At 47.3% G+C, this 27,912-nt stretch overlaps 1 protein-coding gene across 3 annotated transcripts in view; it reads left to right on the top strand.

Moving 5' to 3' along the window:
* The window catches only part of LOC144610469 (tetraspanin-15-like), a 171,923-nt gene that overhangs the window by 30,261 nt on the left and 113,750 nt on the right, over positions 1-27,912 (top strand). The window contains exon 1 of one of the 3 annotated variants that reach the window (XM_078429203.1): positions 25,789-26,024. The exons of the other annotated variants lie outside the window; for them this stretch is intronic. Within the exon in view, the coding sequence (XP_078285329.1) occupies positions 25,929-26,024 (96 nt within the window). The 5' untranslated portion in view covers positions 25,789-25,928. Of the gene's footprint in view, positions 1-25,788; positions 26,025-27,912 lie in introns of those variants that run through there. 3 annotated transcript variants of the gene reach the window in all.

The following is a 27,912-nucleotide window of genomic DNA, read 5'->3' as shown; positions in this document are numbered from 1 at the left end:
CTTTACAGCGAATGCAGCGCCGGAGACTCAGGTTCGATCCTGACTACGGGTGCTGCACTGTAAGGAGTTTGTATGTTCTCCCCGTGACCTGCGTGGGTTTTCTCCGAGATCTTCGGTTTCCTCCCACACTCCAAAGACGTACAGGTATGTAGGTTAATTGGCTGGGTAAATGTGAAAATTGTCCCTAGTGGGTGTAGGATAGTGTTAATGTGCGGGGATCACTGGGCGGCACGGACTTGGAGGGCCGAAAAGGCCTGTTTCCGGCTGTATATATATGATATGATATGATATGATACTCAACGGGTCAGGCAGCACCTCTGGAGACATGGGGCAGGTGATGCCTTGGGTCGGAACCCTTCTTCAGACTGATTACAGGGATGGGAGATGAAAACTGGAAGACTAGGGCAGGCTAGGTTCCCTTGGTGTGTTCCTGTCAGATCTTTTCTTCGCTATACAAGCTGTCGTCAGGTGCTGGAGGAGATACCATTGGAGATACCGGCTAATGACAGTAGTTGGATACAGGAGAATACAGGCCTATGGTGACAAACAAAAACAGAATGCTGGAACGGCAGCACGGTGGCGCAGCGGTAGAGTTGCTGCCTTACAGCGAATGCAGCGCCGGAGACTCAGGTTCGATCCTGACTACGGGTGCCGTCTATACGGAGTTTGTACGTTCTCCCCGTGACCTGCGTGGGTTTTCTCCGAGATCTTCGGTTTCCTCCCACACTCCAAAGACGTACAGGTATGTAGGTTAATTGACTGGGTAAATGTAAAAATTGTCCCTAGTGTGTGTAGGATATTGTTAATGTGCGGGGATCGCTGGGCGGCGCGGACTCGGTGGGCCGAAGGGCCTGTTTCCGCACTGTATCTCTAAATCTAAATCTAAAATCTAAACGACTGTGCACGGGACGGTGGCGCAGCAGCAGAGTTGCTGCCTTACAGCATCGGAAACCCGTGTTCGATCCTGACCACGGGTGCTGTCTGTACGGAGTTTGTCCCTTCCTCCTGTGACCCATGTGGGTTTTCTCCTGGTGTTCCGGTTTCCTCCTACATTCCAAAGACGTGCAAGTTTGTAAGTTACTTGGTTTCTGTAAATCACCTCTGGTGTGTGGGATAGAACGAATGTACAGCTGATCGCTGGTCAGCATGGACTTGGTGGATCGATGGGCCTGTTTCCATGGCGTATCTCTAAACTAAACTAAACTAAACTACTATTTGTAACTTTGTCGATGCCCTTTACGTGGTGCCTCTTTGCATACTCGTGTATTGTATGAAAAACAAAGAAATTCTTACTTGCCTTCCGGGTCAGGACCGTACTCAACCAGAAAGGTCGCCTATCCATGTTCTCCAGAGATGCTACCTGTTCTCCAGCACTTTGTGTCCTTCAGTATATTAACCAGCATCTGCAGTTCCTTCTGACACACTATGAATCACGTAGTTGGACCTTAGCCAGAGGTTTGTATCTAAATGTTTAAGAGGCCTTTAGACTAGTGCATGAACAGGCAGGGAGAGAGTAACAAGAAACTGCTGATGCTGGCGGGTTAAGTAAAACACTAAGTGCTGGATGAAAATCAGTATCTAGGCTGCATTACTGGAGGGTATGGACATCCACCATTTTGGGTCAAGATCCTTTTTCAGACTGGGATTAGTTTAAACTGGAATCACATTTGCCACAGACATTGTGGGCTGAAAGGCTTGTTCCTGTGTTGCACTGTTCTGCATTCTTAGAAATGATTAGATTTGGAATGTGGCAAAATGTAATGATACATGTGGTTTTTGTCTGACGAGGCAGAAATCTGCAGTGGAGATTAGTGTTAGGTCTTTGGCTTTTCACGTTATATTCAAATGGCTTGAATGGTGTAGTGAGTACAAGTCTTAACATGAGTAGACCTTGCAAATCTCAGCAACCGAGCAGAGATTGAATGTGATGGTTGTGAATTTCGGTGGGATTTCGGGAGATTGATAAACCGAGAAGCTACGTGACCAGTTCAATCGGGATAAGTATGAAGACACAGAATACTGAAGTAACTCAGTGGGTCAGGCAGCATCTCAGGAGAACATGGATATGCAACGTTTTATGCCTCATTCAGTTTAGTTTAGCTTAGCTTATTATCACCTGTGCAAGATACAGTGAAAAGCTTTTTGGTTACGTGCTATCCAATCAGTGAAAAGACTGAAAACGTTTTCAGTCAGAGAGTTGTGAATCTGTGGAATTCTCTGCCTCAGAAGGCAGTGGAGGCCAATTCTCTGAACGCATTCAAAAGAGAGCTAGATAGAGCTCTTAAGGATAGCGGAGTCAGGGGGGTATGGGGAGAAGGCAGGAACGGGGTACTGATTGAGAATGATCAGCCATGATCACATTGAATGGCGGTGCTGACTCGAAGGGCCGAATGGCCTCCTCCTGCACCTAATGTCTATTGTCTATTATACATGATTACAATCAAGCCGTCCACAACGTATAGATACTGGATAAAGGGTGTAATGTTTAGTGCAAGATGAAGTCCAGCAAAGTCCAATTAAACATAGTTCGATGGTCTCCAATGAGGTAGATGACGGGTCAAGGCCGGTCTCTGGTTGGTGAGAGGACAGTTCAGTTGCCTGATAACTGCTGGGTTTTCAAACTTCCATAACTCTTGCCTGATGGGAGAGGGGAGAAGAGGGAGTGACCAGGGTGAGACTGGTCCCTGATGATGCTACTGGCCTTGCCGAGGCAGCGTGAGGTGTAGATGGAGTCAATGGAAAGGAGGTTGGTTTGCGTGATGGTCTGGGCTGCGTCCACAATTTGCTGCAATTTCTTGCAGTCTTGGTTGGAGAACTTCTCAAGGCTTTCCGATAAAATCCTTTCTATCTGTAGAGGTTAGTGAGGGTTGTTGGGGACATGCCAAACTTCCTAAGTCTTCTAAGGAAGTAGAGGCGTGGTGTGACAATCAGTCTGAAGAAGGGTCCCGACCCGAAACATCACTTATCCATGTTCTCCTAAGATGCTGCCTGACCCGTTAAGCTACTCCAGCACTCTGTTCTTCCGTAAACTAGTATCTGCAGTTCGTTGCTTCAAATTATGAAGTTTACTTTAATTTAGTTGAGAGATACAAGGCAGAAACAGGCCCCTTCAGCCCACTGAGTCCGTGCCGACCAGCGATTCCCCCCCCCCCCCCCCCCTCACACTAACACTATCCTACACACACTGGGGACAATTTACAATTATGCCAAGCCACTTTACCTGTAAACTACATTTTTGGAATGTGGGAGGAATCTGGAGATCCCGGAGAAAACCCATGCAGTAGGAACTCCTTACAGACAACACCCGCAGTCCGGATCGAACCTGGGTCTTCGGCGCTGTAAGGCAGCGACTCTAACAACACTGTTAATAACACTGTTGCGCTGGCCAAGAAGGCACAGCAACGACTGTTCTACCTAAGAACACTGAAGAAATCTGGTCTACCCCAACAGCTGATGACGACCTTCTACTGCTGCACCAGAGAGAGCATCCTAACACCTGGCATCCCTGTGTGGTATCTCAGCTGCACGGAGGCAGAGAGGAAAGCTCTTCAGCGGGTAGTCCATAGAGCTCAGAGGACCATCGGAACACAGCTACCAGCCTTGGAGGGCGTCTACAACACACGATGCCTCAGAAAAGCCATCAGCATCCACAAAGACTCTTCACACCCCTGCAACAGTCTGTTCGAACTCCTTCCATCAGGCAGACGATGCAAGGCCTTCTACGCCCGCACCTCCAGACTCAGGAACAGCTTCATCCCCAGAGCCATAGCTGCTATGAACCGGTCCTGCTGAGCCGGATGGTCACATCGCACAGTGAACCGGCACAGATCTACTTGCACTTTATTCTGTCTTAAAACTGTTACAATTTGTTTCGTTGGGTTGTTGTTGTTTAAATTAATTAATTTATTGCATCGTATGGGAGGCGCATTCCCAATGTCGTTGTACCCCTGTACAATGACAATAAAGATATATTGTATTGTATTGTATCGCCGCGCCACCGTGCCGTCCAAGATTAATTACGAAAGCAAATGGGAGGTTGCCAAAGAAACATTGACTTTGAGCAGACAAAGATATCCTGGTGATATCACCGGTTAGATCTGTCACCCCATGAACAAAACTGGGCCTCATTCCCGAGGAAGCATATCATATCATATCATATCATATATATACAGCCGGAAACAGGCCTTTTCGGCCCTCCAAGTCCGTGCCGCCCAGTGATCCCCGTACATTAACACTATCCTACACCCACTAGGGACAATTTTTACATTTACCCAACCAATTAACCTACATACCTGTACGTCTTTGGAGTGTGGGAGGAAACCGAAGATCTCGGAGAAAACCCACGCAGGTCACGGGGAGAACGTACAAACTCCTTACAGTGCAGCACCCGTAGTCAGGATCGAACCTGAGTCTCCGGCGCTGCATTCGCTGTAAAGCAGCAACTCTACCGCTGCGCTACCGTGTCATGGGTTTGGATGGCAGAAGGAGGATGTTTACCAGAATACATCAATGTTTACCGGACCAGGGCGGGTTCTGGCCTGTGGTCAGATTGGAAAAGATGAGGACGTTAAAGGAACGTGGTGTGCAGGGTTCTGACAGAGGAGAGAATAGTTCACCTGCCGAACAAGTTGGCAATCACGTGAGAGTAGGTCGCCAAGTTTCAGATTTGAAAAAGTTGACAACAAGAGCAGAGAGGAAACGAGATTTTCCTTGAGGCGCGCAAACAGACACAGTGGTTGACCCAGAAAAGTGGTTTTAAAAGGATATTGTTCAACTGTGGGGAAAAGGCAGGGCCTGGGACTAGAGAACTCTTCCAAACAGGGCGGTCACGGTGGCGCAGCGGTAGAGTTGCTGCCTTACAGCGAATGCAGCGCCGGAGACCTGGGTTCGATCCCGACTACGGGCGCCGTCTGTACGGAGTTTGTATGTTCTCCCCGTGACCTGCGTGGGTTTTCTCCGAGATCTTTGGTTTCCTCCCACACTCCAAAGTCATACAGGTATGTAGGTTCATTGGCTTGGTAAATGTAAAAATTGTCCCTAGTGGGTGTAGGATGGTGTCAATGTGCGGGGATCGCTGGTCGGCGCGGACCCGGTGGGCCGAAAAGGTCTGTTTCCGCGCTGCATCTCTAAACTAAACTAAACTAAACAGCCCCACAGGCATTTTCATGCACCAGCACACACACAATGGGCCGAATGGTTTTCTTTGCATGCTATGTTAATGGTAAGGTGCTCAAAGGTGCTCAGAAGGCAAAAGGGGGAGACAGATTCTTGATTAGTAAGGGTGTCAAATGTGTAGGAAGGAACTGCAGATGCTAGTTTAAGCCAAAGATAGACACAAGATGCTGGAGAATGGGTCTCGACCCTCGAAACGTCACCCATTCCTTCTCTCCATAGATGCTGCCTGTCCAAGGGTGTCAAATGGGGAGAAGGCAGGCGAATGTCTCTCACCGTAAACCTGTGCCCTCTAGTTTTAGAATCCTCTACCTTGGGAAAAAGGCTGTATGCAGCCTGGAAAAAGACTGTAAGGGAAAAGTAGATCAGCCATGGGGCCGTTCTTAGTCACATGTGTGACTGAGGGAAGGGGGGAAGGAGTGAGGGGGGAAGAGGAGGGAGGGAGAGCAGAAGGGGAGGGAGAGGGGGGATGGGGAGGGGGGGATGGGGAGGGGGGGGATGAGGATGGGAGGGGGTGGGGTGGGGGAGGAGAGGGTGCTGAACCAATGCAGGAGAGATTTGGGCCCAACGGGTCCACCTGGTCTGGTAACATATAAAAATTTCATTTGATAAACCTCGACATATGTAATGCTGTCAGAATTAGAAGAGATGTATTCCACAATTTTTCACATTTCTGGTCACACACGTGACTAAGAATGGCCCAATGATTGAATGGTGGAGTAGATGAATCGATGGGCCGAATGGCCTAATTCTGCATTGAGCGGCCGAGAGCCATTACTGATATTCAGATATGCAGGACTGCAATTTAAATCAAAGTTGTGAGCGCACATGGAAGATTTTCCCTGGGTAGCTATAATGAATGACCATTTAATAATCAATATCAGGCTGCAGATTGTGTGGGCTGTGTACTCTATAGGGACTGCTGCACACAGGTCCTGACTGAATATTATATTTAGAAGCCGAGTATGAAAGTCATCAGAGTGTTAAACTATTCCTCCTCCACTTGGTTACACATCATTGACATACTACTGAAATAAAAATTCAAAGTGCAATATATGAGTTAATAATATAGTGTGATTGAAGTTGTGCAGGGCAGTTGTGATTTACTGAACAATGGACTGGAGTAAAAACTTGGACCGAAAAAGACTAAAAGTGTAATATTTTTATCTGCCACATCGTCACGTTTTATCTACATCAGGGCGGCACGGTGGCGTAGCATTAGAGTTACTGCCTCACAGCGCCAGAGACCCTGGTTCGATCCTGACTACGGGTGCTTGCCTGTACGGAGTTTGTACGTTCTCCCCGTGACCTGCATGGGTTTTCTCCGGGATCTCCGGTTTCTAAAGACGTACACGTTTGCAGGTTAATTGGCTTGGTTATAATTGTAAATTGTCCCTCGTGTGTTTAGGATAGTGTTAATGTGCAGGGATCGCTGGTTAGGATGGAGCCGATGGGCCGAAGGGCCTGTTTCTGCGCTATATCTCTAAACTAAACTAAACTAAATTAAACTAAACGAAGCATGTAATGTTTACTGAACTCCAATAACCTACCATCAACCTTGTACTAAAAGATAATTTGGAAGTCTGCTCTCTATTGACAATGTCTTTGGCAAGGTCCTCTTCCCCAGTAAACATGGACCAAATGCAATCAATTAGTATCTCAGCTGGACTTTCAATCTTTAATGGATTTCTGTTTAGATCTTTGATTAGCTCCATCATTTCTCTAAAAACTCTCCCACTTAAAAGGCTTTTAGAAGACTCTCAGATTCCCTTCGGTTATTTATCCTTGGAACGTTTTTGGCCATTTTATATTTTTGGACTTCCACGTTTTATCAATTTGTCACCCATTTCCATTTAGTTAATAACAGTCTGTCTCTTCGCAAAAGTGCATTAATTCTACTGTTTATTTGAACGTTAAACACATTGTAGGAGCTGTGCAAAGCTAGTGAAAGCTGTAGGATATTAGGGATGGGAGGGTTGTACCAGCACAGAGTTATCTGGAGACAGGAGATGGAAGGTAATACTGTGAAGGAAAGAAATACAGATGCTGGCTTAAATCGAAGTTAGACACAAAATGGTGGAGTAACTCAGCGGGACAGGCAGCATCTCTGGAGAGAAGGAATAGGTGACGTTTCGGGTCAAGACCCTTCTTCAGACTTGGAGGGTAGTATTGTATTATAGACAATAGACAATAGGTGCAGAAGTAGGCCATTCAGCCCTTCGAGCCAGCACCACCATTCAATGAGAGCATGGCTGATCATTCTCAATCAGTACCCCCGTTCCTGCCTTCTCCCCATACCCCCTGACTCCACTATCCTTAAGAGCTCTATCTAGCTCTCTCTCGAATGCATTCTGAGAATTGGCCTCCACTGCCTTCTGAGGCAGAGAATTCCACAGATTCACAACTCTCTGACTGAAAATGTTTTTCCTCATCTCAGTTCTAAATGGCCTACCCCTTATTCTTAAACTGTGGCCCCTGGTTCTGGACTCCCCTAACATTGAGAACATGTTTCCTGCCTCTAATGTGTCCAAACCCTTATTAATCTTAAGTTTCGATAAGATCCCCTCTCATCCTTCTAAATTCCAGTGTATACAAGCCCAGTCGCTCCAGTCTTTCAACATATGACAGTCCCGCCATTCCAGGAATTAACCTAGTAAACCTACGCTGCACGCCCTCAATAGCAAGAATATCCATCCTCAAATTTGGAGACAGTATTGTGATAGGAGAGAGAAGATACAGACCCGGTCTGAAGGGTCTCGGCCTGAAACATCACCTATTCCTTTACTCCAGAGATGCTGCCTGACCCGCTGAGTTACTCCAGCATTTTGTGTCCATCTTCCCTGTAAACACCTTGCTCTTTGGACAGGTCACAGACGGGTCTCCAAAGACCCCTTGCATAAGGAAAATTACTTTGGGGGGGGGAGGAGAAAAATAAATCAAACTTTGAATGAAACTGCTTTAAAGTGGAATGAAACAGAGTTCCTCGAAATAGAGAAAATTACGAGGAGGAAATGCAAGCAACATCTTAAATAATTTTGTTCAGGATTCAATATGTTAGAGCATGAAACATTTTAAATTAAATTGGCAATGATTTGCCTTCTGATCAGCAGTGTGAGAAAAATAAATAGTGGACGTTTGCACCTCCAACACGAACCACTATAAATTGGAATTGCAGGCGATGTATGATCTCCATTTGCAAAAAGGAATTTCCAACTGTTTTATTTCCATGTGCACAATGAGTCTTTGTCCTTGCGTCTGTTCTCTCCTGTCTGAGGTGGTTCTCAATTGTCCTGGACCTTATTTCCTTGTAAATTCCATTGTCTACTTGGGGAGATGCTGAATAGAGGTCAGGCTTTGGAGATTCAGTGTGGAAACAGGCCCTTCTCACAATCTACCTCCTTGTGGCCCCTGCATTTTCTCTGTGGCTGCTCTGCACTTTGTTTCCTTGGTCATGTTGCATTACCTTTAGAGGTGCCGCGTGGAAACAGGATCTATGGCCCACCGAGACCGCGCCGACCAGCGATCACCCCGTACACTAGCACTATCATACACTCCAGGGAACAATTTACACTTTACAGCCAATTAACCTACAAGCCCGTCTCTGGAATGTGGGAGGAAACCGGAGCACCCGGAGAAAGCCCATGTACAGACGGCGCCTGTAGGCAGGATCGAACCTAGGACTCTGGTGCTGTAAGGCAGCAAATCTACCGCTGTGCCACCTTGGGTTTTCTCTGGGTTCTCCAGTTTCTTCCCACACGGCGTCACGGTGGCGCAGCGGTAGAGTTGCTGCCTTACAGCGAATGGAGCGCCGGAGACTCAGGTCCGATCCTGACTACGGGCGCCGTCTGTACGGAGTTTGTACGTTCTCCCCGTGACCTGCGTGGGTTTTCTCCGAGATCTTCGGTTTCCTCCCACACTCCAAAGACGTACAGGTATGTAGGTTAATTGGCTGGGCAAATGTAAAAAAAAATAATTGTCCCTAGTGGGTGTAGGATAGTGTTAGTGTGCGGGGATCGCTGGGCGGCGCGGACCCGGTGGGCCGAAGGGCCTGTTTCTGTGCTGTATCTCTAAATCTAAATCCCAAAGACGTGCAGCTTTGTCGGTTAATTGGCTTCTGTAAATTGTCCCTGGTGTGTGGGAAAGAACTAGTGTGTGGTTGATCACTGGTCGGCGTGGACTCGGTGGGCCGAAGGGGCCTGTTTCCATGCTGTGTCTCTGGCGTAGTTAGGCAGCAACTCTACCTCTGCGCCACTGACGTAGAACCCAACTACACACATCGGTTGTGTGGGGGGATGTAAGAGCTTTTTTTAAGAATCCGAGCACTTCCAGGGTCACCTCAGGGTGTTTGCTGGTCCTTCAAGGTGTATTCAATCAGCTTACTAAGGAATAGATATCTGTACATCAGAAATAGGAACAGATATGGCCCATTCACTCCCCAAACTGAACTTTAGATACAGTAGATGACGGTGGATCTAAAGTTCAGTTTCGGTGTGAATGATGACATTTGCACAGAACAGATCAAACATTTTGGGCAGATTACACGAGGGAGACTCCTCTTGCTGTTCAACAATTGTGTAACCCTTTCCCAGCTACCTGAATGAAACATGGCGGAAAGCTCATGTGATCGCTATCCTTACTGGTGGCACGGTGGCGCAGTGGTAGAGTTGCTGCCTTACAGCAAATGCAGCGCCGGAGACTCAAGTTCGTTCCTGACTACGGGCGCCGTCTGTACGGAGTTTGTACGTTCTCCCCGTGACCTGCGTGGGTTTTCTCCGAGATCTTCAGTTTCCTCCCACACTCCAAAGACGTACAGGTATGTAGGTTAATTGACTGGGTAAATGTAAACATTGTCCCCTAGTGTGCGTAGGATAGTGTTAATGTGCGGGGATTGCTGGGCGGCGCGGACCCGGTGGGCCGAAGGGCCTGTTTCCACGCTGTATCTCTAAATCTAAATCTTACGCCAGGGGAAAAACCCTAAAGAAGCAAAAAGCTACAGATCGATCTCCCTAGGTAGATACTATGATAGATTTCAGATAGTTCCTCTGTCCCTCTCTTTCCCCTCCCCCTTTCCAGTTCTCCCACTGTCTTCCTGTCTCCTACTACATCCTATCTTTGACCCACCCCCCTGCCCTGACATCAGTCTGAAGAAGGGTCTCGACCCGAAACGTCACCCATTCCTTCTCTCCTGAGATGCTGGCCTGACCCGCTGAGTTACCCCAGCATTTTGCGTCTCACTACAATGCCATCTTTTCAAGCTCATCCTGAACAGGCTGGGCCCAATCACAGAACAGCACCTTATACCAGAGCAAGCTGGCTTCCGGCCCGGTAGAACTGAACGTCGACGGCAAGTTGGGGACACACGCCACCCCTGACACTCCCATCACCCAATACCCCACCCCCCCCCCCCCCCCCCAAACCGCCTGAAGTCGAGGAAGAGCTTCCTTCACACAGTCCAGCCTCTGTCACTGACTCATCAAGCAACCAGATTAGCCTTGTGGAAAAGAAACGCAGTGAAAACCACCACCACGAAAAGCTGCCAATCCCAACAAAGGGACAGCTATCACTTGGCCACAGGTGTGACTGGAGGACCTGGAAGCCCCTCAAGAGGCTTTGTACCTGGATGGGCCGATGCAAGACCAATATGAGCAAATGGGGCCGTGCAGGATGTGAATGTGGAGGCATCTGTACAATCCATGCCACACCTACTAAGATGCCCACTTCTTGGTGAGCAACGCTGCCTGGAAGATCTAGCGTTGGCAAACGAGAAGGCTGTCCACTGTGCAGGAGCCTGGCCCAACATTTGAAACATAGATGGTGGACACGAAGGAAGACCTAAACTGAACTGAACTGAACTGAGGTTGGTGGCCTGTGTCAGGGTGATGCAAGTGCTGCTCTGTGTTGCATTGAAATGGGACGAGACACCGAACAAGCTCAATCACAAGCATTGACCGCACACTGTTCCACATTGATCGCAGGATCTTGATTCTGGGTGTGGGACTACACAGGTTCAACAGTTTCTAATGTGTAGGAAGGAACCGCAGATGCTGGTTTACACCGAAGATAAGACACAAAAATGCCGGAGTAACTCAGCGGGACAGGCAGCATCTCTGGAGAGAAGGAGTGGGTGACGTTTCGGGTCCGAGACCCTTTTTCAGACTGAGAGTCAGGGGAGAGGGAGACACAGAGATAAGGAAGGGCAAGGTGTGGAAAACGAGACATTAAAGGAGGTGTGGTTCAAAGAAAATTTACAATAGATCATTGTTAGTAGTAGGTGAGAATGAAGCAGACAGAGATTAAATTTAGACAAAAAAAGAGATAAAAATCAGGGGGGGCAGTCAGACTGGTCGGAGAACTAGGAAGGGGGAGGGATGGAGAGGAGAAAATAGGTGATGTTTCGGGTCGAGACCCTTCAAAATGTCACCTCTTACTTTTCTCCAGAGATGCTGTCTGACCCGCTGAGTTACTCCAGCTTTTTGTGTCTATCTTTGGTTTAAAGCAGCATCTGCAGTTCCTTCCTGCACAGAAGAGGTAGACACATTCTCGGCATTCAGATGGAGTGCTGTGTTGTTCAGACCTTGGCCTGTGTGTCTTCACGGCACAGACAGAGGACGGATCGAAAGCAATGAATTTCCCGAGTCGTGTTCACAGGAACCAAAAATTTCATTATCACAAGTAATAACATTAACACCACATAAACTTGCCCCTTGCAGGCACAGGGGGTGTAATGATGTGCAAGCTGTAGGAGGAGAGGGTTTTTTAAAACTTTAATTCCATTCATAGTAGTTAAAATGACTAAATTATATTGTAACACCAGCAGTCTGGGAGTGTTTTACAATGACCACCCCCCTTTCCTGTCCCCTTCTCCCTCCCCATCCTCCTCCCTCTCTCCCTCCCTCTCTCCCTCCCTCCCTCCCTCCCTCTCTCCCTCCCTCTCTCCCTCCCTCTCTCCCTCCCTCTCTCCCTCCCTCTCTCCCTCCCTCCCTCTCTCCCTCCCTCTCTCCCTCCCTCTCTCCCTCCCTCTCTCCCTCCCTCTCTCCCGCCCTCCCTCTCTCCCTCCCTCTCTCCCTCCCTCTCTCCCTCCCTCTCTCCCTCCCTCTCTCCCTCCCTCTCTCCCTCCCTCTCTCCCTCCCTCTCTCCCTCCCTCTCTCCCTCCCTCTCTCCCTCCCTCCCTCTCTCCCTCCCTCTCTCCCTCCCTCTCCCCCTCCCTCCCTCTCCCGCTTCCCTTCCCTCACCTCCCTCCCTCCCTCCCTCTCTCCCTCCCTCTCTCCCTCCCCCTCTCCCTCTCCCTCCCTCTCCTGCTCCCCTTCCCCCTCTCTCTCTCTCCCTCTCTCCCTCCCTCTCCCCTTCCCTCCCTCTCCCCTTCCCTCCCCTCCATTCCTCCTCCTCACTTCCTACCCCTTTCTACCCCTCCCTCCCTCCCTCCCTCCTCCTCACCCCCTACCACTTTCTACCCCTCCCTCCCCCTCCTGTTTTCTTCCCTCCATCTGATGAAAGCAGGTGAAAGCCAGTACTCTGGAGAACAAGGGAGGGGGAAAGAAGCAGTGGCAGGAAAAGAAAGAGAGAGGTGGGAAAGAAAGAGAGGGGAAAGAGAGGGGGGGGGGGGAAGAGAGAGGGGGAAGAGAGAGAGAAGGGGAGAGAAAGGATAAGAAAGATAGAGAGATAGATGAAGGGGGCAAAAAAGAGAACAAGAGAATGATGGCGAGGAGGGAACGAGAGACAGAGTGGAGGGAACGCAGGATAGTGATGGAGAGCGGGAAGGAGGGAGAAAGTGCAAAGGAGAGAGAGAGAGGAAAAGAACAGGAAGATAGAGGCAGTGGTAGATTGAATGAGGGAGAGGGAGGTGGGGAGGGTGGACAGAGCATTGTGAAGGTTGCAGCTCCATTATTTTATTACCAGTTGACTTATCTACCGCTGTTGTGTGTTAAATGGCCGATCTGAGAGGCAAAATATAGAATGAGAATCGATCTGTTGACTAGAGTGTGGACGTGGGGGAGGTTTGCAAACTGGTGGATACAAAACAGAAAGCCCACCATCGTGTGCTGGTCTAAAACACAATGAGACCCAGATGAGTAATTCTGAAAGTGAGAGTTCCATAATGTAGCTCCACTGAGTACAATATCGTTCCTTGACCCAAGTTTCACTCCTTTCTTTGGTCCGTACGAGTGATCCACATGGAATACGAATCATCAGACTGATTGCAAAATGGGCATACGTGTTTGCCGAGAACGAAGACCCTCGAACAAACAGTGACATTCGCTGCAAGATTATGATTATTAATTGCCAGCGGTAGTTTAAGATGTTGTTCATCATCGGAGGCAGGAAAGCAACAACAGTCATTAATTTGCCATTAATGCGCCATTTATATAATTTGTTCTGTTTAAATGAATGTGGCTAATTAATTCTATGTGTCCAGGATTAATTTAAAAGGCGTTTGATGTATATGTCAGTGACTATGCAGGAAAGGTGTTAATTGAGCACGGCTTAAACAATATTTTTTAATTTCCTCTGATGCTGAAGGCTTGAAGCCAGATTAGATTAGGTCCCTCGTATCAACCATGTTTTGTTACAGTACAGTATCGATAACGTCTTAACTGCCGCTGAATTCCACACACACGCCTCTACTTCCGGAGCCAATACACACCTGGAGAGTCTAATTTAGTTTAGTTTAATGATACAGCGTGGGAACAGGCCCTTCGGCCCATCGAGTCCATGCCGACCAGCGATCACCCATACACTAGTTCTATCATACACATGCCTATCATACAGAAGCCAATTAGCCTTTCAACCGGCACTTCTTTGGAATTTAATTTAGTTTAGTTTAGAGATACAGTGCACAAACAGTCCCTTCGGCCCATCGAGTCCGCGCCAACTAGCGATCACCTGTACACTAGTTTAAGAAAATAACTGCAGATGCTGGTACAAATTGAAGGTATTTATTCACAAAGTGCTGGAGTAACTCAGCAGGGCAGGCAGCATCTCAGGAGAGAAGGAATGGGTGACGTTTAGGGTTGAGACCCTTCTTCAGACCCGAAACGTCACCCATTTCTTCTCTCCTGAGATGCTGCCTGACCTGCTGAGTTACTCCAGCACTGTGAATAAATACCTGTACACTAGTCCTATCCTACACATGGGGACAATTTACAGAAGCCAATTAGCCTTTGAACCTGCGCGTCTTTGGAATTTAATTTAGTTTAGTTCAGAGATACAGTGCAGAAACAGTCCCTTCGGCCCATCGAGTCCGTGCCGACCAGCGACCACCTGTACACTAGTTCTATCCTACACACGGGGGACAATTTACAGAAGCCAATTAGCCTTTGAAACTGCACGTCTTTGGAATGTGGGAGGAAACCAGAGCACCCGGAGAAAACCCACATGGTCACAGGGCTAATGTACAAACTCCGTACAGACAGCTCCCGTAGTCAGGATTGAACCCGGATCTCTGGCACTGTAAGGCAGCAACTCTAGATCTACGCCACTGTGCCGCCCAAAGCAGAGAGACTCCAATCATCCATGCTTCAGAAACAGGAGTTCCTGCACTGCCTAGCCTACATAGTTCATAGGAGAGTACAGATCAGGAACGGGCCCCTTGCGTCTGAAGAAGGGTCCCGACCCGAAACCTCACCTGATCCTTTCCCCCAGAGATGCTGCCTGACCCGCTGAGTTACTCCAGCATTTTATGTCTATCCTCAGTGTAAACCAGCATCTACAGTTCCTTCCTACACAGTGAATTAAATGATGTTGGATAGAAGTTGGATGAAAGTAAATGGTGCAATTATGAAACATCCAGGGTTCTCTGAAGAGTTTTCAGAACACTAACAAATTTTTGGGAGTTTATTTTTACAGTTTCAACAATCCAGGGGTATTTATTGACCACGTCCATTTGCCCTGAACTAAGGGGGCAATTAACAGGGACGCAAGAGACTGCACATGCTGGAGTCCAACAACCTCCACAAATGCAGCCTGACCCGCTGAATTCTGTGGAATCTGTGGAATTCTCTGCCTCAGAAGGCAGTGGAGGCCAATTTGTCTGAATGCATTCAAGAGAGAGCTAGATAGAGCTCTTAAGGATAGCGGAGTCAGGGGGTATGGGGAGAAGGCAGGAACGGGGTACTGATTGAGAATGATCAGCCATGATCACATTGAATGGCGGTGCTGGCTCGAAGGGCCGAATGGCCTCCTCCTGCACCTATTGTCTATTGTCTATTGTTCCTCCAGCGCTTTGTATTTTGCTCAAATTCCTCCAGCAATTTATTTTTTGTTTGAGGCAACAATACAGCTTGCTTTGGGAACAGCTCCATCCAAGACCACAAGAAATCACAGCGAATTGTGGATGCAGCCCAGACCAGCACACAAACCAACCTCCCTTCCATTGACACTCCATTTATACCTCACGCTGCCTCGGCAAGGCCAGCAGCATCATCAAGGACCAGTCACACCCTGGCCACCCCCTCTTCTCCCCCCTCCCATCGGTGTAGAAGTGTGAAAACGCACACCTCCAGATTCAGGGACAGTTTCTTCCCAGCTGTCATCAGGCATCTGATTCGTCCTACCGCAACCGGAGAGCGGGTCCTGAACTACTATCTACCTCATTGGTGACCTTCGGACTATTTTTGATCGGACGTTACTGGCTTTACCTTGCACTAAACGTTATTCCCTTATCATGTATCTATACACTGTAAATGGCTCGATTATAATCGTGTAATGCCTTTCCGCTGACTGGTTAGCAGGCAACAGAAGCTTTTCACTGCAACTCGGTACAGTGAACATAAACAAAACAGATAATAGTCAACTCTATGGTGCATCTGGAGCTACGGGTAGACAATGTTCCTTCTCTGATGTTATGTGACCTTAACACAAACACTGACACTGGATGTGATATTATAATTATTAATTGCCAGTGCTGGTTTAAGATGTTGCCTTGCACAGTGGCATCGCGGTAGAGTGGCTGCCTGACAGCGCCAGAGACTCGGGTTCGATCATGACTACGGGTGCTGTCTGTACGGAGTTTGTACGTTCTCCCCCTGACAGTGTTGGTGCTCCGGTTTCCTCCCACTTTCCAAAAATTTACTTGAAGGTTGATTTACTTCTATAAATTGCCCCTAGTGCGTAGGATGTGAAAGGGGGATAACATGGAACAAGTGTGTAAGGGTGGCCGATGGTCAGCATGTACTCAGAGGGCCAAAGGGCCTGTTTCCATGCTGTATCTCTAAACTAAATAAACTAAACTGCTGAATATCAGGGTCAAACCCAGGCATCATATCAAGTCAAGTCTGACCTGCCGAGTTACTCCAGTCTGCCTGACCCGCTGAGTTACTCCGTTTGCCTGACCCGCTGAGTTACTCCATCACTTTGTGTCTATCTAGTCAAGTCAAGTTGAGTTTATTGCTCTTTGCACAAGTACCGTGAGGTACAGGTACAACGACAAAATTCGTGTGCATTGATTTGTCTGTTCTGCTCACAATGGCAGGTTTTAGGAATAGTCTGCTCAATAAGCAGAGAGCAGCAAGGGTTACAATACTAAGTAAGAAGGGGTGGCACAGTGGTGCAGCGGTAGAGTTGCTGCCTTACAGGGAGCAATCCTGACTACGGGTGCTGTCTGTACGGAGTTTGTACGTTCTCCCCGTGACCTGCATGAATTTTCTCTGAGATCTTCGGTTTCCGCCCACACCCTAAAGACGTACAGGTATGTAGGTTAATTGGCTTGGTGTATGTGTAAATTGTCCCTAGTGTGTGTCGGATAGAGCTAATGTGCGGGGATCGCTGGTCGGCGTGGACTCGGTGGGCCAAAGTGCCTGTTTCAGCTCTGTATCTCTAAACTAAACTAAACTAATTCTGAACGTAATGATTATTGTGTCGGAAGGAACTGCAGACGCTGGTTTAAACTGAAGATAGACACAAAATGCTGGAGTAACTCAGTGGGACGGGCAGCATCTCTGGAGAGAAGAATCCCCAGGGCCATAGCTGCTATGAACCGGTCCTGCTGAGCCGGATGGCCACAACGCATAGATCAACTTGCACTTTACCCTGTCCAAAACTGTTACAACTGTTTCGTTTCGTTGGGTTGCTGCTGTCTAAATTACTTAAATTATTGCATCGTATGGGAGGCGCATTCCCAATCTCGTTGTACCCCTGGGTACAATGACAATAAAGATATATTGTATTGTATTGTATTGTATTGTATTGTAAGAAAAGGACTGGTCTGAAGAAGGGTCTCGGCACGAAACATCACCCATTCCTTCTCTCCAGAGAAGAGAATGCCTGTCCCGCTGAGTTACTCCAGCTTTTTGTGTTTATAAGGATTATTGAGCAGCTTGTTGGCATTCACGACTGAGATATATTTTGCAGGATCTGGAATTACTTCAGTAAGTGTAGATACTGGATCAGCTGGGCCCCGGCTCCTGTATCCAGCCACCCGTTACTGTGCTTGTGTGCTACACGTGCCAAGCGCCAGCAGGATTTGTAATTTGGATGCTAAGAAATCATCCACTTACTCTGAGTCTCACACCTGCTGAGCGTCTGTCACTGAATATTGCAGAAAGGAACCATTTCGTGCTGTCTTTTGCGGTGTTCTTGAGAAAACGCAGATTTAGACTTCCAATGGCAACAGTGAGAAATAAACTTGGTCATGGGGAACCTGTTGTTCTAGGTGGAATTCTCTGCCTCAGAAGGCAGTGGAGGCCAATTCTCTGAATGCATTCAAGAGAGAGCTCTTAAGGATAGCGGAGTCAGGAGGTATGGGGAGAAGGCAGTAACGGGGTACTGATTGAGAATGATCAGCCATGATCACATTGAATGGCGGTGCTGGCTCGAAGGGCCAAATGGCCTCCTCCTGCACCTATTGTCTATTGTCTATTGTTTATTGTTCGAGCATTGTGTGAGAAAATAACTGCAGATGCTGGTACAAATCGAAGGTATTTATTTCACAAAATGCTGAAGTAACTCAGCAGGTCAGGCAGCATCTCAGGAGAGAAGGAATGGGTGACGTTTCGGGTCGAGGCCCTTCTTCAGACTGATGTCAGGGGGGCGGGACAAAGGAGGGATATAGGTGGAGACAAGAAGATAGAGGGAGAACTGGGAAGGGGGAGGGGAAGAGAGGGACAGAGGAACTATCTAAAGTTGAAGTATTAATTGACTGATTACATCTTAGGATAAATTGTTAAGGATTGCAGCACTTGCCATACTTGTCCATTCTCCGATCATTGTTTGACTTTCTCTCCTCTCGACCCTGTTATCCAACAGTTTAGTTTAGTTTAGAGATACAGCATGGAAACAGGCCCTTCGGCCCGCCGAGTCCATGCCGACCAATGATCACCCATGCACTAGTTCTTTCGCACACACCAGGGGCAATCTACAGAAGCCAATTAACCCACAAACCTGCACGTCTTTGGGATGTGGGAAGAAACTGGAGAACCCAGAGAAAACCCATGGGCGCAGTGGTAGATTTGCTGCCTTACAGCACCAGAGATCCCGGTTCGATCCAGACTGCGGGTGCTGCCTGTACGGAGTTTGTACGTTCTTCCCGAGAGCGAGTGGGTTTTCTCCGAGATCTTCATACATGTTTGTAGGTTAATTGGCTTGGCATGAATGTAAATCGTCCCTAATGTGTGTAGGGTAGTGTTAGTATACGGGGTGATCGCTAGTCGGCGTGGATTCGGAGGGCCGAAGGGCCTGTTTCCGTGCTGTATCTCTAAAACTAAAAACTGAAACCCACGCGATCAAGGGCGGAGAAAAACGTTCAAACTCCTTTTCAGCTTTTTCACTGTACCTTGGTACACACGACAATAATAAACCTGAAACAAAACTTAAAGATTGAAACTTCATTCATGTGAATTTGACCAGATTCGGAGCTTTAAGCAAAGGATAAGAAAACCACCAGCAGTTTAATTTAAATTACGACAGGTAGGAGTATGGATTTAACGACAACATTAATTTTGATTCATAATTATGACTTTTATGAAGTATGACTTTTATGAAGTATGACTTTTATGAAGAAGGGTTTTAGGTAGCAGTTGTTGATTTAATCATATCTGTATCCTCTATCTTCAGTGAGATTACTTAGATTTCGGGTTTAATTTATTCACCATGTGTGTTGATTGCTAGGCTGACGTTTCCAATTGTCCTTGACAGGGGTGTGCTAGTCAATATTCTCAATCCTTTGGAGCTCTTAGACAATAGACAATAGGTGCAGGAGGAGGCCATTCGGCCCTTCGAGCCAGCACCGCCATTCAATGTGATCATGGCTGATCATTCTCAATCAGTACCCCGTTCCTGCCTTCTCCCCATAACCCCTGACTCCGCTATCCTTAAGAGCTTTATCTAGCTCTCTCTTGAATGCATTCAGAGAATTGGCCTCCACTGCCTTCTGAGGCAGAGAATTCCACAGATTCACAACTCTCTGACTGAAAAAGTTTTTCCTCATCTCAGTTCTTTCGGTTAAGGTCGTCTCACACACAATGACCCAACCATTTTGTATCATGGCACGACAGGAAGACATGGCCAGACAACTAAGTAGGAAGGAACTGCAGATGCTGCTTTAGACAGACGCAAGATGCTGGAGTAAATCAGCGGGACAGGCAGCATCTCAGGATAAAAGGAACGGATGATGTTTCGGGTCGATCCAATGAATCTCACTTCCCTGCTCCTTCTCCCGTTAAAGAGATATTGAAAAAGGGTTCAGAATGATCAGAGACTTCAATGGGATGGATTAGCTGGTGTTTCTAACCCAGAGCACAAGAAAACCGGGGGCACTAGAGCCTGCACAAACTGGAACCTTAAAACAAAATGCAAACCTAGTGGGTCCTATGTCATCTGTGGCAGCAACAGTCTGAAGAAGGTTTCCGACCCAAAACATCGTCTCTCTATTCCCTCCCTGTTTTAGTTTTAGAGATACAGCGCGGAGACAGGCCCTTCGGCCCACCGAGTCCGCACCGACCAGCGTTCCCCGCACACTAACAATATCTTAACAACGCAAGGGACAATTTTACAATCGCACCAAGCCAATTAACCTACCAATCTGGGACAGGCAGCATCTCTGGAGAGAAGGAATGGGTGACGTTTTAGGTCGAGACCCTTCTTCATAGCAGTGAGTTGAAGAATATATAAACATTTCTGAAGACTAAGCCCAGCAGTCAAGTGATCTGTTATTCTGACATTGTTGTCTATCCCAGCCAACAACTGAAAGTAAATGTGATGGATTATATTGAAGATGCTTTAATTTCCAGAAATAAGGTCAAGAGTGAGAAGAAATGTTGGACAGACTCCACACGGATTCAAGAATGGTTCAACTGTCAGGATAAACGCCATTATACTCAAGGAGAGACTCCCCATGGTCCAATAACACTTCCTCCCACAGGTTAATATGATTGTTCACAGATTCACTTCTGCTCTTGGACTTGGCTCAGAAAAACGTACGGCTGAGCCAGTTTCAACTGCACCAGGCTGAGGGTACACTAACTTGGTGGTTAGTTTATAGGAACAGCAGTCAGATTTCTAGACTGTTTGACCCAGTAACATAAGTCTAACTCCAACAGCAGCAGCTGGGACATTTAAATCTAAGTCATTAAGTGACAAACCAGATTTAAAAGTCAAAGGTTGTCTCAATGCTAAAACTACCAAGAAAACTATTGTATAGTCAACGTGCAATATTAGTTTAGTTTAGTTTAGAGATACAGCGCCCTTCGGCCCACCGAGTCCATACCGACCAGCGATCCCCGCACATTAACAATATCTTACAAACACTAGCGCCAATTTTATAATGATACCAAGGCCAATTAACTTACAAACCTGTACGTCTTTGGAGTGTGGGAGGAAACCGAAGATCTCGGAGAAAACCCAAGCAGGTCGTGGGGAGAACGTACAAACTCCGTACAGACATCGCCCGTAGTCAGGATCGAACGCGGGTCTCCGGCGCTGTGAGGCAGCAACTCTAGCGCTGTGCCACCGTGCCGCACTGACCTTCTGAAACTTTCCCTCATAGTGTTCCTTTCAATTTATTCATTTGCTTTTGAAAATGTCTTTCTACCTCCTTTGCAGACAGGGTATTGCAGATCACAACCCACTATAAATGGATTTTGTCCTTTGGTTACTGACCATTCTCCCACTGAAAATAGTTTGGGCTTATTTATTAATAAGAAAACATTCAAGAACCTCTTTATCAAGTGACCCGAAACGTCACCCATTCCTTTTCTCCAGAGGTGCTGCCTGTCCCGCTGAGTTGCTCCAACATTTTGTGTCTATCTTCTGAACGATAAGTTCCTCTGCTTAAAGAACAACAATCCCAGATTTGCTAGCACCCACATGGCTCAGCTTCTGGTAATAAATCACTCTGTACCTTCCCTAAAGACTTCTGAAAAGACAAGCTGATGTCTGCTTAGTATTTTGCAAGTGTTCAGCAAAGGTTTCCTTCCTTTTGTTTCGGAAGGAACTGTGGATGATGGTTGATACCAAAGGAAGACATAGAATGCTGGAGTAACTCAGCAGGTTAGGCAGCATCTCTGGAGAAAAGGAATAGGTGACGTTTCGGGGCGGAACCCTTCTTCCTTTATATGTCAATGTTAAACGATGCCGTCACAAGCAACAGCAGATGCTGGAAAACAAAGTGCTGGAGGAAGTCAATAGACAATAGACAATAGGTGCAGGAGGAGGCCATTCGGCCCTTCGAGCCAGCACCGCCATTCAATGTGATCATGGCTAATCATTCTCAATCAGTACCCCGTTCCTGCCTTCTCCCCATACCCCCTGACTCCGCTATCCTTAAGAGCTCTCTCCAGCTCTCTCTTGAATGCATTCAGAGAATTGGCCTCCACTGCCTTCTGAGGCAGAGAATTCCACAGATTCACAGGTCAGGCAGCCTCCGTGGAGGGATTAAACAAACGCTGTTTTGGGTCAGAAGCCCTGCAGAATGACTGATCAGTCTGAACCAGAAATGTCACCTTGCTCAACCCGAAGCCTCACCTATCTATGCTCTCCACAGATGCTGCCTGACCCGCTGAACTCCTCCGGCACTTTGAGTTATGAGATGAAGACGTCTGTTTACTTTTTAACAACTCAACTGGTCGTGCAGCTTTCAAACAATCGTTCTCTATGTACCTAAGACCAGTTTATTTATTCATATTGAAAGTAGCTGGGATCCTAATTAAGGTTCACTTCACTGTTCTCTCAGTCCTGCCTTTAGCATTGTCCCTCTAAACCTGTGGGCTTTAGCTCAGCGAACATTGTACTTCATTGCTCCACCCCCTCTGGAAGTCCATATACACAACATTAACCCCACCACAGATAGACACAAAAGCCTGGAGTAACTCAACGGATCAGGCAGCATACAATGCAATACAATATATCTTTATTGTCATTGTACAGGGGTATAACGAGATTGGGAATGTGCCTCCCATACGACGCAATAAATTAATTAGCTAGTCAGTATTAATTTAAACAACCCAATGTAACAAATTGGAACAGTTTTAAAACAGAATAAAGTGCAAGTAGATCTGTGCCGGATCACTGTGCGATGTGACCATCCGGCTCAGCAGGACCGGTTCATAGCAGCTATGACCCTGGGGATGAAGCTGTTCCTGAGTCTGGAGGTGCGGGCGTAGAAGGCCTTGTATCGTCTGCCCGATGGTAGAAGTTCATATTTGATAGGAGAAGAATTAGGCCATTCAGCCCATCAAGTCTACTCCGCCATTTAATCACTGCTGGTCTTTCTTTCCCTCCCAACCCCATTCTCCTGCCTTAGACAATAGACAATAGGTGCAGGAGGAGGCCATTCGGCCCTTCGAGCCAGCACCGCCATTCAATGTGATCAAGGCTGATCATTCTCAATCAGTACCCCGTTCCTGCCTTCTCCCCATACCCCCTGAAACCCGCACTAAGCAAAGTTTTGTGTTGGGTTACAGTGCGTAGCTGAATGATAGAATCTGGGTGAAGTTAATGAGATTAGGATTAGTGCAGTTGGGTGATTGATGGTCGCAGAGACGATGGGCTAAAAGGCCCATTTCCATGCTGCAACTCTCTATATTCAGAAGGAGACTTTGAAACCATTAGGTTGTCCTAATAGCAGCTGGTGATGAGAAGCGTGTAAGAAGGAACTGCAGATGCTGGTTTAATCCGAAGATAGACACAGAAAGCTGGAGTAACTCATCGGGACAGGCAGCATCTCTGGAGAGATGCAATGGGTGACGTTTCGGGTCGAGACCCTTCTCCAGACAGGTTAGGGATAAGGGAAACGAGAGATATAGACGGTGATGTGGAGAGATAAAGAACAATGAATGAAAGATGTGCAAAAAAGTAACGATGATAAAGGGAACAGGCCATTGTAAACTGTAGGGTGAAAATGAGAAGCTAGTGCGACTTGGGTGGGGGAGGGATAGAGAGAGAGGGAATGCTGGGGCAAGGTGAAGAAGGCTGTGCTTTTCTGGATGAATGGTTGTGTCAGCAGGAGGGTGATACCAGCATCAACCACTAGAGGACGCCTCTTGTTGCCAAACCTTTTCCCAATGGTACTGTGCTCAAGTCCCCTGGGTCAAGTTTAACATATCCTCAACCACCTAATTAGCCAAAACAAGATGCGGCATCCCAGGAAATCAATACGAAATGAGGCATAGAATTCTCCATAAAGTCAAATTAACCATTGGCCATGTGTCATGTTTGGTTTAGTTTGGAGAACCAGCATGGAAACAGGACCTTCGGCCCACCGAGTCCACGCCGACCATTGATCTCACTAGTTGTTTGTTATCCCACTTTCTCACCCACTCCCTTCGCAACAACAGGCCAATTAACCTGCAGACCCGCACGTCTTTGGAATGTGGGAGGAAACCGGAGCACCTGGAGGAAGCCCAGGCTGTCACAGGGAGAACGTGCAAACTTCATATAGACAGCAGGTAGACACAAAATGCTGGAGTAACTCAGCGGGTCAGGCAGCATCTCGGGAGAGAAGGAATGGGTGACGTTTCGGGTCGAGACTGAAGAAGGGTCTTGACCCGAAACGTCACCCATTCCTTCTCTCCCGAGATGCTGCCTGACCCGATGAGTTACTCCAGCATTTTATGTGAGACTCTTCTTCAGACTGAACTCACTGCCATGAGGAAGGGTCTCGACCCGAAACGCCACCCATTCCCTTCTCTCCAGAGATGCTGCCCGTCCCGCTGAGTAACTCCAGCATTTTGTGCCTACCTTCTTCGTTAGCTGGGAGAAGGTGACAACAAAGCAAACAGAGATAAAAGGTGGACCATCATTGAGCTCCAAATATTTTTCAGTCCTGTTCCTTGCTCCCCCCCCCCCCCAACCCAACCCCACCCCCTCAAACAGAGATTGATAGAGAAACATTTTATTCAGAAAATGCTGGAGTAACTCAGAAGGTCAGGCAGCATCTCAGGAGAGAAGGAATGGGTGACATTTCGGGTCGAGACCCTTATGGCAGTGAGTTCAGTCTGAAGAAGGGTCTTGACCCGAAACGTCACCCATTCCTTCTCTCCTGAGATGCTGCCTGACCTGCTGAGTTACTCCAACATTTTGTGTCTACCTTCAGGTTTGTAGGTTAATTGGCTTGGGTTTGTACACTTGGTATAAGCGTAAATTGTCTCTAGTGTGTGTAAGCTTGTGTTGTTAATGTGTCAATAGACAATAGATGCAGGAGGAGGCCATTTGGCCCTTCGAGCCAGCACCGCCATTCAATGTGATCATGGCTGATCATTCTCAATCAGTACCCCGTTCATGCCTTCTCCCCATACCCCCTCACCCATCCCTTCTCCCCTGAGATGCTGCCTGACCTGCTGAGTTACTCCAGCATTGTGTGAATAAACACCTTCGATTTGTACCAGCATCTGCAGTTATTTTCTTATACTCCAACATCTGCAGTTATTTTCTTATACTCCAACATCTGCAGTTATTTTCTTATACTCCAACATCTGCAGTTATTTTCTTACACTTGATAGAGAAACGGGTCGCTGTGTTGTGTCACAAAATGCTGGAGTAACTCAGCATCTCAGGAGAGAAGGAATGGGTGACACACTAACAACACAAGCCTTCTCTCCTGAAATGCTGAGTTACTCCAGCATCTTGTGAAATAAATACCTTCGATTTGTACCCAGCATCTGCAGTTATTTTCTTATACTCCAACATTTTGTGTCTGCCTTCAGGTTTGTAGGTTAATTGGCTTGGGGTTGTACACTTGGTATAAGCGTAAATTGTCCCTAGTGTGTGTCGGTTTGTGTTGTTAGTGTGTCACCCATTCTTTCTCTCCTGAGATGCTGAGTTACTCCAGCATTTTGTGTGAATAAATACCTTCGATTTGTACCCAGCATCTGCAGTTATTATCTTATACTCCAACATCTGCAGTTATTATCTTATACTCCAACATCTGCAGTTATTTTCTTATACTCCAACATCTGCAGTTATTATCTTATACTCCAACATCTGCAGTTATTTTCTTATACTCCAACATCTGCAGTTATTTTCTTGCACTTGATAGAGAAGCAGGTTGCTGTGTTGTGTCAACAGGGCCTGGAGGAGTATTGGGAGCTCCATGCTAGTGTGTGCCAGCGTTGGATCAAGAGGCCACAGTGTGGAGATGAGACAAAGGGCTGATCCCAGCGGCAGCTGTTGCAGCTTTTGCTTTCAGTTTTGCGGGGCGGAAACTGGAGGTAACGCGGCGTGAGGCTGGGACTGTGTCTCCCGCGGTACAGGTGTGTGTGTGTGGAGGTGTGTGGGTGCGCAGGTGTGTGTGTGGAGGGGTCGCTGGAGCCGAGGGGGGACCGGGGACGATGGGCGACCGCTCCCGGCTAAAGCGCCCCACCGGCGCCGACGCCGCCTACTTCATCCTCAAACTCACACTGGGAATCTCCGCCGCTCTCTTCTGGGTGAGTGAAGGGGACATTTTTGTCGGAGTGAGTCAGAATTGGGGCAACAGCAACTCGCATTTAACTTGTCTTGGGAATTTTACCACCCCCGGCGATGTGAAACATTGACTTCTCCAACTTCAAGTAACCCCTTCAGTCTGAACAAGGGTCTCGACCCGAAATTCCTTCCCTCCTAGATGTTGCCTGACCTGCTGAGTCACTCCAGCATTTTGTAATACCTTCAAGTAACTCCTTGCTTGCCCCCTCCCTCTCCATCCCCCCTCTCCATCCCCCCTCTCCACCCCCCCTCTCTCCACCCCCCCTCTCTCCATCCTCCCCCTCTCTCCATCCCCCCCTCTCCACCCCCCCTCTCCATCCCCCCCCTCTCCATCCCTCCCCTTTCCATCTCTCCCCTTTCCCAGTTCTCCGACCAGCCTTGACTGTTCCCCCTGATTACATTTTATGCTTTGTTGTCACTTTCTCCTAGCTCAAACTTCTCCATTATCCTTGATTTTGTCGCATCTCCTTTGATGTTTGGTTTTCACACCTTACCTTTCCTTATCTCTGTGTCTCCCTCTGCCCTGACTCTCAGTCTGAAGAAGGGTCTCCTCCCGAAACGTCACCCATTCCTTCTCTCCAGAGATGCTGCCTGACCCGTTGAGTTACTCCAGCTTTTTGAGTCTATCTTTGGAATTTGAAACAAAACTTTGCCAGTCAGAAAATACCCATGAAAGGCGGGTAACTGAACCACTGAGGTCACTGTGGGATTTAGATGGATGTTGGGAGTGAACCGGGACGTCTATTCCTTCCCTCCATAACTTTTATTTATCTTTTTTATTGCAACTCGTTTTAAGTTTCATCCATGTTTTGAGTTTTTGCCCTCGTTTACTCTGGACTTTGGTTTACTCCAATTCCCCATTAAAGGCAAAGCCCCTTCAGGGGATTATTACATCTGCAGACATAATTCATAAGTTTTATTTTTGGTTTGAAAGATAAATGAGGAACTGCACTCGCCAGCAAAATGTGTTTTTGGTGTGAAGTGATTTATCAAATTCTTTAATGCTGTCAAATATTCAGAGTTAGATCTGTGATTTAATTAAAAGTTCACCTCTTGCTACAAGCCTCCACAGACGGCTGTGGCCATGGTTTTGGAAAAAGGGTGGAAGAGTTGCATTTCCTGGTCTTTTTTTCCGAATTACAAATTGTTTTAGCATGCGGTGTTTACAGGAAAAAAGTGACGTAAATGTGCATACATGCATGGGCGTGTTTTTGTGTGCATTTCTTTACGATTAGGTGAGTGTGTGTGTTCAAGGCTGAGACCAAAATATTGTTGGAATTAAAAGAATCGCAGGATATGGAAGTTATTTAGATAAATGAACAAAATAATGGATCATTTGTTATTTTATTGAAAGGTGAAACGGACTCAACAGATTTTATGGTCTACTCCTGTCCCAACTGTGATTGTCTTCTTAAGTATGAATGAATAGTCAGTGTGGGTTCCTAAGGGTACATGTTTGAGGAAGTCTGTGTGTCTATGTATGTGTGGGGAGAGGAGAATGTACTTAAGTGCACTAGAAATATCTTTGCCCTGTTTTTTTTTCTTTCACTTAGACTTTAGACTTTAGAGATAGAGCATGGAAAAGAGCCCTTTGGCACGCCGAGTCAATAGACAATAGACAATAGGTGCAGGAGGAGGCCATTCGAGCCATTCAATGTGATCATGGCTGATCATTCTCAATCAGTACCCCGTTCCTGCCTTCTCCCCATACCCCCTGACTCCGCTATCCTTAAGAGCTCCATCTAGCTCTCTCTTGAATGCATTCAGAGAATTGGCCTCCACTGCCTTCTGAGGCAGAGAATTCCACAGATTCACAACTCTCTGACTGAAAATGTTTTTCCTCATCTCCGT

This window comes from Rhinoraja longicauda, chromosome 36 (assembly GCF_053455715.1).
Source record: "Rhinoraja longicauda isolate Sanriku21f chromosome 36, sRhiLon1.1, whole genome shotgun sequence".
Lineage (NCBI taxonomy): Eukaryota > Metazoa > Chordata > Chondrichthyes > Rajiformes > Arhynchobatidae > Rhinoraja > Rhinoraja longicauda.
The sequence above is the reverse complement of the archived record's forward strand: the minus strand, read 5'-3'. Positions and strand labels throughout refer to the sequence as shown.